This window comes from Camarhynchus parvulus, chromosome Z (genome assembly GCF_901933205.1).
Source record: "Camarhynchus parvulus chromosome Z, STF_HiC, whole genome shotgun sequence".
NCBI classification, from domain to species: Eukaryota; Metazoa; Chordata; class Aves; order Passeriformes; family Thraupidae; genus Camarhynchus; species Camarhynchus parvulus.
In genome coordinates this window covers 11,199,330-11,213,855 of record NC_044601.1, presented here as the reverse complement: position 1 = coordinate 11,213,855, position 14,526 = coordinate 11,199,330, and the positions used below count along the sequence as shown (strand labels likewise).

The 14,526-nt window shown below is 38.5% G+C and overlaps 1 protein-coding gene across 2 annotated transcripts; it reads left to right on the top strand.

Annotated features, from left to right (window-relative positions):
* The first annotated feature begins 411 nt into the window (after positions 1-411).
* Positions 412-11,581, top strand: FAM174A (family with sequence similarity 174 member A). Of its 2 annotated transcripts, XR_004061510.1 has the most exons (4): positions 412-782; positions 5,461-5,595; positions 5,700-5,812; positions 9,046-11,581. XR_004061510.1 is itself a non-coding variant. In XM_030969219.1 (3 exons), exons 1-3 carry the CDS (start codon positions 478-480, stop codon positions 9,065-9,067), a joined length of 462 nt encoding a protein of 153 aa, XP_030825079.1. In that variant the 5' UTR covers positions 412-477; the 3' UTR covers positions 9,068-11,581. The 2 variants fall into 2 exon arrangements, 1 of the variants encoding a protein (XP_030825079.1); XM_030969219.1 differs by lacking the exon at positions 5,700-5,812.
* The last annotated feature ends 2,945 nt before the right edge of the window (positions 11,582-14,526 follow it).

Below are 14,526 nucleotides of genomic sequence, written 5' to 3'. Positions count from 1 at the left end.
CACCGTCAATAAACAAGACATCTGAGACTGCTGTGGGAAATCCAGTCTGATTGCGCGAGAGGAGTATGCGGGGAGATAAGTGAGGACACATCCGGGCACTGGAGCCGCCCATGTGAAGGCGGCATTGGGAAGCGGCTGCCAGGGAGTCTCATAAATGGTCACACTGGAAGTTTCTTTAACATTTATGCTTTCACAAAAGTCAGTTATAAAATTTCGGTTCTTTTGTACATAGAATCAGGCTAAAACAGAGAACGGGTTAAAAAAAATTACCCCGCCTTAAATTTGTTACATTCGAAGCGGCCCCTCACTCGCGCCCAAGCGCTACTGACCACCCAGAGAAAAAGTGTGGGGGGGGGACACGAAAGAAATGTGGCGACACGGAGAGGGAGTGGAGAGGCTTCCGCTTCCGGCGGCCTCATTGACGGCGGCAGGGCCCAGCCGCACTGCGCGGCCGTACTGGGCGGGAGGCAGGGGGAGATGCGGTCGCCGGCGCTGCCGCGGCTCTTGGTGGGGCCGCTGCTGGTGTTGCTGGTGCTGCTGGAGGCCGCCCGCTGCGCGGAGGCTGCGGCCCCTCGCCCCCGGGACGCCCCCACCGCTTCCCCACGCCCAACGGAGGCGGCCGGCGGGGCCTCCACGCGGAGCAGCAGCGACAGTAGCAGCAGCCGCCTGGCCGGGGTGTCGGCTCCGCCCGAGCAGAGCCAGCCCATGACCCAGCGCGCCCTGTCCGTGCTGGTTCTCGCCAGCGCCGCCCTCATCGTCTACTTCGTGATCCGGACCGTGCGGTGAGGGCGGGGAGCGGGCGTGTGGGCGCGGGGGGCGCAGCTACGCGGCCGGGGCTGCGGAGCGTGCCGGCCCCGCGCCCCCTGAGGGGCCGGTGAGTAGCGCCCGACTGCTCTGGGATGCTCCCGGTACCGCCTCCCCGGTGTGGGCGGGGAGCAGCTCGGTCTGCTCCACTCACGTCACCGAGAATCGCGCATCATTGTTGGGCCTTTCCCGACTCTCTCCTGTGCCGTCCGGGTGGACTTCTCACTGCTGGCATCCGTCAGCCCACCTAAATGTATTTTGTATGTTCTTAGAGTGATTTTTTACCAGTTTGCAAACTTCTGTATCGCTAAACTACCGAAGTTGTCCTCCCCTACTTTGTCAGTAAACATTTTTCTTCTATGCTTTCTTTCACAGTTAAATTAACCTATTTTGTGTCTTTTAAAGAAAGCGTATTAAGCTTGCTACCACTTAACTGTCTTTCCATTTCTTATGGAAAATGCTCTCCATGTAGCTTGATGTGCTTTTGCGCAGTGTTCATCCCTGTTTTTGTTTTTTTTTCTTTTGTCCTAGTAGTTTTTACTTCTCTCTCTCATGCTTTAATAACTTGACTTCTTCAGAGCAATGCCCAAATGTATGATTATGCATAAAGCATCTCAGTTATGGAGCAAGTTCTCCATGTACTTTTCATTACATTTCGATATACCCATTGTGTCTATCTGCATTATTTAGTTTAGAAAGGCAGTTGAAGGACTGTTGCGCGTATGTCATGTACTAAGATATGCAGTCCAAATAAACTAGGATATTTTGATTGTTCCATGCATCTTGCAAATCACTCTTGAGAAGCCTTGAGGGCACTTATCGGTGTTAATGTGTCTTGTAACTCCAGCCTGTTAGATTTGGAGATGTGAGTAGTACTGTGGAAAGGCCAAATAAATAAATACATAAAAGTCTGTCATTGCAGGAGCTGGAGAGGAAAATTATCATCTGTTGCCATTATTTTCTGGATGAGTGGTAGTTACTTGATATTCTGGTTTTGGCAGTAGGATGCTGTTCTGCATTTGCAACTGGAGTGCTGCCTTCTAGGTGCTACTGTAAACTGGAAGCTTTACTTTATACACATTCTGTAATTCTGTGCCATCTTGCTTCTGAACTTTGGGATAGGTAAAGTGTATGTTTTTGAATTCGAACTTGTAGCTGAAATGTTCTTGCAGTAGTTATATAAGAAATATAAGGATTAAGTGCAAATGACCCATTTTTTTGGATAGGTTTCCTTGGCATGAAGACATATCTTGTTGTAAGACATAAAAACTTTTTGCAAACTTTCTATCAAGCTGCCAGCCCAGTGGATGAAGGGAAGAAAGTGAGTGTAGCGTTTCTGGATTTTAGTAAGGCTTTTGGTGCTGTTCTTCACAATATCCTTCTGGAGAAGCTCCGCAGCTGTGGAGTGAGTAAATTTGTGGTGCCCTGGTAGAATAGACAGCTGAATGACAGGGCTCATAGGGTTGTAGTGAGAAGTGCATCAGGCTGGTGCCCAGTCACCCGTGTAGCTCCTCAGGGCTCAGTTCTACGGCCAGCTTTGCTCAGTACTCTTATCTGGAGACAGGAGTTGAATTGGCCATTAGCAACTTTGTGGATGACACCAAACTGGGAGGTGCAGTAGGCTCTCTCAAGGTGCGAGAGGCCTTGCATAGGGATATAGATAGATTGGCGCATTGGGCAATCACCAGTGGCAGGACATATAACAAGAACAAACGCTGGGCTCTGCAGCTGGAGCAGGACACTAGTTTTACATGGGAAAGAAGCAACTGCAGAGCAGCCATGCATAGAGGGATCTCAGGGTGCTGGTTGACAGCAAACTCAGTACGAGCCAACATGTGCCCTGGCAGCCAAGAGGGCAACTTCACCCTTGGGTGTTTCTCACAAAGTACAGCCAAACAGTCAAGACTGGAGATTGTCCAACTTTTTTCAATGTTGTCATGGCCTTCTTGTGAGTAATGGTGTGCAGCAAGAAGCACACTAAGGCACATGAATACAACCAGACTGGGGAACCCAGCTGATTAAAGAGTTGGAAGGCCTGTCCTGTTGAGGAGTGGCTGAGGACTGAGTTAGTCTACTTTGGAGTAGAAAAGGCCTGAGGGGTGACCTCATTGCTCCCTGAGGTTCCATTGGTCCCTGAGGAAGGAGATGCTTATCTCTTCTTGTTGAGATCCAGCTATGAGATGCGTGGGAATGATTCATAGTTGCACCAAGAGAGGTATAAATTTGATGTTAGGAAGCATTTTTTTACTGGTAGGGTGGTCAGTGACTGGAACAAGCACCTTAGAAAGGGGATCAGTGTTTAAGATGCATTTGGACAATACCCATGGTATCATGCTTTAAATTTTGGGTTGATCAGGCAGTTGACTTGATAGTAGTTGTAGGTCCCTTCCAACTGAGCAGTTGACAGTCACAGAGTAGAAGATCTTTTGTTAACACTCAGGACACTGCTTTAGAGTCATGGCTGTGAGCATACATGCATGTTACAGTATTCCTGTAGCTGTAGTTTTTAAACTACTTCTTAGATAGAGAAGGGTTTGAGTCGCAAGTAATTAGTGTATCTTTTTTCAACAGGATTTGCTTGAATCTAAAATCTGTGCCAGCTTTGTGATAAGTTTTATTTGCATTTTCTACAATCTAGACATTTGCTATGATTGTCTTAGGTCACTCTCAAATCACAGTAGCTACTCACTTTCCATTTTAACCCATTAAGGGAAAAAGGTAAAATGTACAGTGAGATTGACAGAAATACTGATTGTATGAGTAGCATGTACTACCTCTTCTTAATTTCTTTTTTTAAAGAAACTATTTGTTTAAAATAGTTTCTTATCTGCTAGGATATCCACAATGCTTGTCCTAGTTCCAATTGCTAAACTTCGACTTTAGTGAAAAGCAAAAGGCACGATATGTAAGAAACAACCTTATTTTTCCTCATACTGTCATCTTAAAAGTTTTAGAATTTTATTCTACTTGATGCTTTGTAGTGTACAACTTCTTTCTATGTTGAGGAATAAAGAACAGATGAAATAAATGAAGAACATGGAAGGGACTGTGTCTTGAACTGAAAGGTGAAATTTTTGGTTTTGGTAGTAGTCTTAGCTTTAAATGAAAAAGCTGAGTATTTTGTTCTGGTCTAAAGCACTTAAATGCCTGAGATAACAGTTGCTGCATTTTCATGTCAATTGAGAGTGGAGGAAATGGCCGTGTTGATTATTTCTTGTAACATAAGAAATTTGAGAACTTTGAAGAATGGTATGTACTTTATCTCTTTCCCATTCTTACAAGGTTACATTTACTTCTCAGTTCCAAAAGGAGATATATTTTATACTTTGGAGTATAGTGAAAAGATAAACCATGATTGAATGCTGTTGTGTGTTCTTTCAAGGTAGGTACTTAAACAAGTTGTGTAAGTACGCTGGAGTTTCAGGACAGGATTTGAAGCTGAGAATCTCAGTACTGTATTTGATATCTCTTACAAGATAGGTAAAATGGTGCCTAAAAGTGGGACAGAGAAGTCACTATGCACAGTATGCAATAATATAATGTATTATACATAGTATTATAGAAATACTATAATATTGTAATATAGTAGTAATTTTTTTTATATTTGCTCAGAAATACTCTGTGTTGAAGTTCCTGAATGTTGTAAACATGTTTGGTAGGCACCCAGCTTGGGGTTGCAAATTCTGGATTTTCTAGATTAAAGACCTGTTACCACCTTTGTGTTTAGCACTAAGTACCTAGACACAAATTATTTCCTTTTTTTTTAAAGTCCTATAGCTTTCATGTAGTTGTTAGCGAGTTACTGAAAATGACTGTCAGCATTCTGTAAACAGATGTCTCTGCACAGTGTTTGGTGAGTGGCTATTGGTCTGAGTTCCGGAACTTGAGCAAGGCTTGTTCCATGAGTTAAAGAGTAGTTCTGGAAAGTCAAATGGAATGGTTCATTGTGTGGCTGATGAACACAGGACCCCGGCCTATGCAGCAAAACTGTGGAGAGTGAGAAAAGCAGATACACACAGTCTGCTTGTCTATGACAAGCACGTGTCTTAATCCTGAAACATGACTTACTGCCTCTTCTTTCTATGCTTTGTGAAGCAGACAAGACACTGACTCTACAAGATCTGTCTTGTTCTAAAGTGTAATTATAGACAATTTTTAAAACTTGATATCTATAAAAAACTTCACAAATTATAATAAAAATTTCTAGTGTCAGCCATTACTTGTGTTACAAGTTATAGCTTTGCTATATAGCTGTGTTTGGTTTCTACCTGATTTGATCTGCTATTATTTACAGATGTGTAAGACGCATAGAGAATATGTAGCAAGGCAATTTTTTTCTCAGTGGAAGTATGTTTGAAGTTTTTTTTGTATATTTTTTTATGTGACTCTTATATTTAGATGCTAAGTGCCATTTTGTATTCACTACATTAATCCTGTACAAAACTACGAATGATGGTCTTAGTGGCCTTAATAATTTCATGTAAACTGTTGACACTTAAAATTGTCTAACCTCTGAATTTCATAGAGCTAAGTGTGTACGCTTATCCTAGGTTTTAGAAAACTTACACTAATTATCAATATAATAGTATTTTACATTATTAGATCAGAAAGTAGTAAAAGATGTACATTACTTGAATGTTCTAAAATACTTTTCAGGCTCAGAAGGCAAAATAGAAAAACCCGAAGATACGGAGTTTTGGATATGACCATAGAAAACATGGAGCTGACCCCATTAGAACAAGATGATGATGATGATGATACAACGCTATTTGATGCCAGCCATCCTCGAAGGTTTGTATTTAGAACCTGAATGTACTTCTAGCCATAGAAGTGAAGGAGTGTGGGTGATAAGCAGTTTCTCTGAGTAAGCTCACTACTGTGTTTCATATGCATAGTTGGAGAAGGGATGTCAAGATCACTTGAATTTTAAATGGGCAAGAATTTAGTGGGCAAGAAGATAAGCACCATTTGTCTTCAACATGTGAGTTCCAGAGAAATGAAGAGGAAGGTAGGATATTTTTGTTACAAATAGTGTCATTGAAGTTAATGTTAAGTCAACAACTAGCTTTTATCTTTCTCTTTTCTTTTTTTTTCCTAATTTAAATGCTCCTCAGTTTTTCCATCTGTTTTCACCTATGAGTTCTGCTTTGAGCAGCTTTGCTTCATTCTGCTTTCTTATGGCTAAAATACTGAGCAGTTAGTTGATGATGATCCTGCACCAGATTTTACATTTGGTACTGCTGCACTGAAAGATTCATATTCTTAAGCTATTCTCGGAAACTTTTTAGATACAGGAAAATTTTGTTGTATTTTGTTTGAACTTCCAAAACCAAATTTTGTTTGAACTTTCATTATGTTTCCTTAGTGTCCTTAAACATGAGAAATTAAAATTTAAATTTATGCAATTCATACTTAATTTTTTTCTTTATTGAGCAATGCCATCACATTGCATGTGTGAAGATGCAGTAAAAATAATTGATGGGATTGTCATAGTTCATAGTAAGGGCTACTTGACTATTGTCAAATATCGGAAGAGATCAGATGAGTTCTTCGAGTCACAGCAAGTAATTGATTCACGCTGCTTAATGTGAAATCAGATTCAAATCTCAAGCAAGTTTGATAAAAGCAATACATGATGTCTCGAATTAAAAGTATTGGAGTAGTAAGTCAGGTGTTCTACAGTTTATCAGGAGGAAATTTGCATGCAGTTCTGGCACTTGAAGAGAAATGTTCAGTCTGCTTTAACTTTGTCGCCTTAATGGGAATCTTTCTGATTTAATTTTTCTCATAAGTTGAAGCCTCTCTTGTTTTTTTGTCTCCCATACAATAGATTAAAATAGCTAAAGTATCTCTACTTAGCATTCCTCTGCATTTTAGAATTATGTGACATTTACCATTACCCTTTGTTACTAGTCTTGTTTCAGTACATATATATATATATACACACACACACATATGTAAAATATAACAGGTAATTGTCACATTATATCCAAGAATTCCCTCAATGTCTTCCTTAAATCTTTTAGCTTCTGTTGTAATTCAGCATACTTGTTGACGTTAAGGTATTTGATGACAAGTTAACGTGATACTGTTTATAAATGCTTATTTAGAGGAGTATCAACTATATTTTTTAGCAGGAAGTAAAATGATAATCTAGGTAGTCATCATTAACAAACAGTATTACACAATTATAACTTTCAGAGAGCCTATTTCTGATTTTTCTGCCTTCCTGTTTTCTAAACACTTCATTTTGAAGGAGAAGAAAAATTTGTTTAAGTATTTCATAGTAGAAGTATCTGAACTGTTGTTTCAATAGTGCTCTGAAAGTTTGTCCCTAAATTATTGAAGTTCTTGTTTTGATACTGGGAATTCAGGAAAACAAGGGCTTCAGTTAGATTTAGTGAAGATGGTGACTTTTCTCTGGTTTTGTATATTGATATCTTCCTATGTTCTCTTTTATGGGGAAAAGCTCATAAAATTTTAAGAGCTACTTTTTATTTGAAATAGTGTTCATGGGTAGGATGAAAGCAGTGCTGAACAATGTGAATTTACTCCACAAATCTCTGTAGAGCAGCTTGATAAAATGATGTTCAAACTTTGCAAAGATACGTCCATCATTGCTGGGAGGATAGTTTGAAATCTAGAGTACTTGAATGATTTTATTTTTTTAATCTTGATTTGGAATGTACTTTATAAAGTTAATTTATTACGCCCTTGTTTCAACTTGTTTGTATCTGAACTGAAGCTTAGTAATCAGTCTTCACGTTACTGCTTAAGCGCAATGGCCAAAGGGAATACAAAATGCTTAAGTAAGCAAAGACAACTTGATGCTGAGGACAACATCATGAAAATGATACTCACATATTCTTGGGAGATGTCATTACACTTTGTTGTGATGCTTATAGTAATTCAGAGGTATGGTGGATTGGGTTTTTTTTAAGGTAGCTTAAATATATAGTCAGGCCTGGAACCTGGGAACAAGGAAGAGAGGCTTTTAGTAAACGAAACTTTTTTGAGTTTAGTGCTTTGTTAAGTAAAGAACAGTTGCAGTTTTACTTTACTTAGACTCAACAGTTGAACTGATTTAGTGTTAAAGTTTCTTTCCCTTACAACTTATAACAGAAGGCACCAGAAAACAAAGCAGTTACAGGAAATTCTTATCTCCATGTTAATTTATATTTGTTAGTGACACCAAAGTAGTCAAGTTTTGGTATATATATAAAAGTATTGTTTTATATATAAAATATGTCTTTTTTCCTAATTTCTTTGTGACCTGATAAAAGACTGTAGTGGCACCTAGTCTGCTTTCATTTTTCTTCTTGAAAATATTAAGCTTTTTTTAAGGTAATACTCTACAAAATAGTATGCCTATATAAGAAATCTCTGTAGGCTTATTTTGGGTTAGCTGTTAACTGTATTACACCCTTTGCAGGACTAGGTAGAGAAACTGGCTTCTCTCCTAAAAATCACTGTGGTAATGTTAGTATACTGGTGTCCAGATACATTACTGCTTTCAAGGGTTGCTGTTTTCTTTCGGAGCTGTATGAAAAAAGGTCCCCAGTGCCCTCAGCTGTAACATAGACACAATTTAAGTGTACTCCCACTGTCATCATCATCCATGTTACTAGTCTCTGTGCTGCTGCTGTTTGGGACAGTTTACCAAAACAGTAGGTTTTAGCCAGTTTGCTCAGTAGCTTACTATTAAATGCCCAAGTGTGAAATTCTAGCCTTTGGTCTCTTGAATACAACTTTACATACATGCTAACGGAGGAACAGTATACTATTGTCACATCTTTGTTTTTCAAAATTAGATCACACTATTAGTTTACAATCCTCATTGAATGACTTCACATAGAACCTACTTGCTCAGTGCTGCAAGGCACAAGGAGAGGAATTTACTCAATTTATTTATAGTATTCCATAACTGAAATGCTACTAAGACTTGCCAGAGTTTCAGTAGGAACTCGGGAGCCTTGAGGGTTCAAAAATATATTCATCATGGTAAATCCCTTTTTATTTTTGTAAATGAGTTTTCTCTCTATTTGGAAAGGTTAAATGAATGCAGGTTTAAGGTACTTTGCTTCACAGTAATATGGTAACTATGAGTTTTTCCAGTCAAATTTAATAATAAAATGTCATGTGTCTCTGGGTTCTTTAATAATGTGTCATCTTTAAAAATGTAGGCTAAATTCACCTTGAAACAGGGCATTCAGATTAATGCATCTGTTTCTTCTATTGTAGAGAAGTACGTGCCTTTCAATGAAAGAACTTAATCTTAGAACCAGAAAAGGAGACTGCTTCAAGGGCGAAATAAGAAGCAAGAGGGTATGCAAGTGGGGGGGAACTAATCTAATTTGTGTATTTTATGGCATCCTTAATATCTTGCAATAAGTAATGTATCAATTTGTTGTATCTTTTTGTATATAGAGATTCTCAATATATAGCCTATGGGGAGAGAGTACTAACTGTGAAAAGATAAAAACCTATTTAAAATGGATATTACTTGTAAAACAGGGTATTTTTTGCTTGTTAGAAGTCTTGTATGCCATTAAGCGTGGTATACATTTTTTTTCTACAGTAACCTGGAATGTTATTTTTTTCTTCTGATATTAAATTGTAAGTAAATAAAGCCACTGTGGAACTTCTCAGAATTGTTACAACATTATTTTAATTGAGGAGATGATTTATTGCTTGCCAATAAAAAGCCAAACCACTGCCTTCTGTGTTGAGAATTTAAACAACTGAATTAACATGTTTTGTTCATGTAAACTTCAGTGAAAAATAAAATGTGTTTACAGTGCTCCTAGCATTTAGTGTGATGTTCCAACATTATACATTTTAAGGATACTTGGGATATTAATATAATTATGCAAAACATGGTATTGCAACATCTTCTTGCTTTTGAGACTCCTGATTGCAACTGTTGAGTTAATTTTCTGTGAGATCTGTCTTCAAATTGTGTGAACAGATGTGGCTCAGTGACTTTAGGATCTTGCTGTGTGATGTCAGTATTCAGACCTATAGTGAAGCAGAGATAAGCCTTTGGGAAAATTCTAAATATTCTGTAACTCTAAAATGAAACACTGACATTAGAAGGAGCTGTTACTGAAATGTGTGGTAGTACTTTCATGAATGTAGTTGACATAGAGCAGTTATGTTTAGTTTTTGCCTAGTGCCATAAAAATTAGAACAGTCTTTAAGACCTGGAAGATATACTTTTTTAAATGTGTTGCAGTTTCTACCATAATCTTGATAATGTAGACAAAATGTTCAAATTCTAGTTTAGAATTAATGTGTAATTTTTTGCTAATTCCTTATATCCACATATTACAAGGCGTTGGGTTTCTACAGCAGCATTGGTGGGGGTGACTATGTATCCCAAAAGTGCCTGAGTTACGGGTTACAGAGAAAGAGGAATCATTTTTCCTGACTCTTCACCCTCTTGGTGTTTGAACAAAATTGGAGTACTTTTCTTTGAGGTAATTTCAACAGTGATAGGGTGGGGAGGGAATCTGCTGCAGATTTTCTTTACTTCTGCCAGCTGATCTGTTATATTGAAACCTTCTTACTGCACTAATAATAGCTCAGATGAGGTCAAATCAGCCTCCCAAGCTAATTTTCACCCACGGCTGCCCATGTGCCACATACAGCTAGGAAATAGATTGTATTTATAATACATGTAAGTTTTTATTTTGCTTCCTGTTGTACCTAACTTTTTCTGCTTATATGTAAAGATAAAACTGAAATGGAAATACAACACTAATTCTTGGAACTGCTTAGCTGAGGAATCTGGAGACATAGTAAAGAATAACTGGGTTGTAGACACTAGGTGAGAGAACCGTAAATGACAGAAGGCAAAGTATGCTGTTTCCATATATAGAGGGGATCATCAATGTTAAACTAAACATAATTGAAATATTTCAGAAGTATAGACTGTCTTCCTGACATCCTAGAATTCAAACCTGTAGAATCTTTCTAGGCTTTGAGCCACTCTGGAGACGTGTTATCCTTGTTATGCACAGATATTTGAACTGTTTAAGCAAGTTGAAATCATTGGAAATGCAATCAGTCTTTAAGCTCTTGTATATTATGCTGCAGGTAAAACTTGATGTTTTCCTACAGAAAAAAATAAAATTGAGCAGATTATTTATGTTTCCAAACAAATTTTCTGATGGAAAAATAAAACCAGCCACAAATTTTCTCAAAAATTTTATATAGGCTTCTTTCACCCATGCCTCCAAAATTATGAGGCTCTCTTTACAGGAAAACCATCTGTAAAGCAATCATATGACTGGTATTAAACTTTAGAACAGTTTTGATTTCTGATATGTCCAATACCATGTGGTTAATGGATCAAGCTTCCTTGGCCTTACTCAGCTTGTATCTAATTTAAGTAGCTGAATTGGTTCTCATTGCATTTGCAGACACTCGTTAGAAAATAAAAATGGTTTTGTGTATCTTGGTCTTAACTGTTGGAAATTGCAGCTGTGAGTTATGTAAGCCCCTGTTGATAGGTGTAACACCAGCAGTACCATTTCCAACTACTTGTGAAAAGCTGTTCCTAGAGCTGTTCTAACATACTTCCAAAAATTTGGGAAAGAATATGCCACCACAGAGGCCAGTAACTGACCCATACATAACAGAACTGAAGTTTATTCCAAGCTTATTTATCACTTAAGAAAAATGAAGACAAGTAATTATGAAATGTGTAACTAAGTAGCTGTGTATGGAAAATTTTATCCCCATTTGAACTAAATATTAATAGGCTAGTAAAGAATGTGAGGTGATCTGCTGATGTAAAACTTCTTGAAGATAGGAGATAGCCCAAGTTTAATGACAAATAAAGCAGGAGAGAGGCTAGATTTCTTTTATAACTTGAATTTCTGAAGACAGAAGGTGGAATGTGGAGAAGAATCTTGGAATATTGAAAAAAGAATAATGTTTAAAGATACTTTTACAAGTTTTACAGTATTAAGCCTATCACAGCATATCTATTACTGTATGTTAGGGCTTTGTGACTTTTTTCATTCACTACTGTAATTTAAGGCACAGCTTTTACAAGAATATGTAGTTCCTGATCAAGTCTGAATATATTAGTTCAGTGCATTGATAGGATAATGGAGCAGGCATCCTGTGATACCATGAAGGGGTCCAAGCATGAGAAATCTATGTGACTGAAGAGGCAGAAAGCATTTTTATTTTTTGTGTTGACCAGTAAGAGCCAGGAACAATCTTTTAATATGTAAGCCAACTGAAAAACTTTAGTCTTAAAAGACCCAGTATGAGTGGACTGCTTCATAGTTTCAGAATAGACTTCTGTTTGCTACAGGTGTTTCATGGTACTACTGATGATGGTATTCCAAACTGTTAACTGTTAAACCTCTGCAGAATTGATCCAACGCTCTGGGGTGGTGTCCTCTGATGAGATTTTTGTGTGATTTTTCTCTGTCCATAATTACTCGTCATTTCCAAGTGGCTTGCACACTATTTAGCTTCCATCTTGAAACATTCTTACTTTAAGAAATGATAAAACAAGAAGATTTCTTCAAGGTATTATCAGGATGGATGGATAAGTTTAAGATTTTACTGCAAGATACAGAGAAGGTTCTTAAATCATGAAATCTTTTGCATGTAATTTCCTGCTTTCTTCAGCTGGGAAAGTATGAACCTATTTTTTTGACATAAACCTTTTCAATGCTTAAGACAGTATGCTTTGTATAAAATGTAATATATAATGTTTTCCTAAGTGTGGACATATGAATCAAGTGCACAGTAAGTAAATTTGCTGTCACAACTAATCTAGGAGGAGCTGTGAGCTCCCTCAAGGGTAGAGAGACCTTACAGATCTGATTAGACTATGGAGCAGGATAATCACCAGATGTATGAAATTTAATAAAAAGCAAGTACTGGATTCTCCAAATGAAATGAGATAATAATACATACAAACTGGGGGACAAGAGGCTGAAGAGCAGCCCTGCAGAAAGTTGTCTGAGGATTTGAGTTAATGGCAAGTTGAACAGGAGTCAGCAGCGCCCTGGCAGCCAGTAGCCTTTCCTTGAGGGACTTCAACCCCAGGGAGGAGTGACCCATACTGCAGCAGTTTGGGGAGGGCCAGCTGTGTCCTGAGATGCATCTGGGCAAGGGCAAGGGAGGGGCTTGTCCCACTCTGCTCTGGTTTGAGCACCATAATATGAGAAGGACAGGGAACTGCTGCTTTGTTAGCTTGGAAAAGAGAAGGCAGCGGGCCAGAGGGGCAACAGAGTGGGAGATACTGATGTGTCTCCTGACCAGTGAAAGGGCAGATGGGATGGGAATGAGGTTGCATCCAGCGGAATTCAGGTTGGATGTTGGTGTAGTCTGAGTTCAAAAGTTACGCCAGTTCCTTTTGATGCCTATTTGTATCAATCTAGGTATATGGGCACTTTGTTTATCAATTTTCTTTCCCAAGCTTCATCCTGTTTAATAGGAACAAACATTCATTCATACTAGCTTCAGAAAACTTGGTCCTTAAAGACAGAGGGTGAAAAAGTACACATTCTCTCCCAAGAATTTAATTGTTCATGTTTTAAAGAAAAGTTAGTTTCAGTTCACCAGCTGACTGGCTCATGCATTGTATAAAGAAGTACTCATTTTTAAGAAAAAAATTCTTTATTATTCCACAGCTTTTTCTTAAAAAAAGAAAATAAATCCAGCCAAAAGCCTGTAGGTAAGGTAAATGGCATTTATGAAGAATCTTTAATTTCTTCAAGAGATTACATTATTGAAAGGTCTAATTGCCACATTTTGAACCTTGGGAGATTTAATAGGGAATATGTTTGCACTGGTATTACTCCTTTTATACCTGCCTTGGGCATTGTCCAAAAAGAGATGTGTGACTGTAGATTTCTATTCAGACCAAACACAGTCATTTTTATTCTGTGCTCTGATAGAGTCCAAAGGCCTCTTATCTCTCTAAACAGAAAACACAGTTTTACAAAAATAAAGTTTTACAAATTAAACCTGCTGAATCAAAGCAGACATATACATCAGCATTTTTGTGATGTTTCTGAGAGTTAATAGTACACTTGCAGTAAGAAGATTGCTCAGATATGTGGTGAAATTTAATTCAAAGTTTAACTGTCCATTCTGTCAGATCTTTAATTTTACCTTTCCCGATTGGAAATCTAAATCTTGTTTCTAGTAATTTTAAGCCTATTGCACTGAAGCTAGAGTGAATGGTAAAAACAGCTTTGTTCTATTGCAGATCTGCCATTTCTTTCAAGATCATTATATTGATCCATCTTGTCTGAACAAGACACTCTCAGTTTCTTTCCTCTTCTATTGGTTTTGCATTGGTTTTTGGTAGGAGGGGATGCTACGGGTGTGGCTCCGTCAAGTTCAGCAGAGCCAATCCCTGGTGTTTACAAAGATAAACATGCTGGCCAAGCCTGGGCCAGTTAGAAATGGTGATAATGCCTCTGTGATAAGATATTTAAGAAGAAAGATAAACAAAAATTGTTGAACAGTTTTAATTCCAACCAGAGAAAAGCAGGGTGACAGCACGTGAGAAGAGCAACTATGCAGACCATAAGGTCAGTGGAGAAGGAGATGGAGGAGGCGCACCAGGTGCTGGAGCTGAGATTCATCTGCAGGTTGTGGTGAAGACCGTGGTGAAGGCCATGGTGAAGTAGCTGTGCCCCTGCAGCCCATGGTGGTCCATGGGCATGCAGAGATCCACCTGCA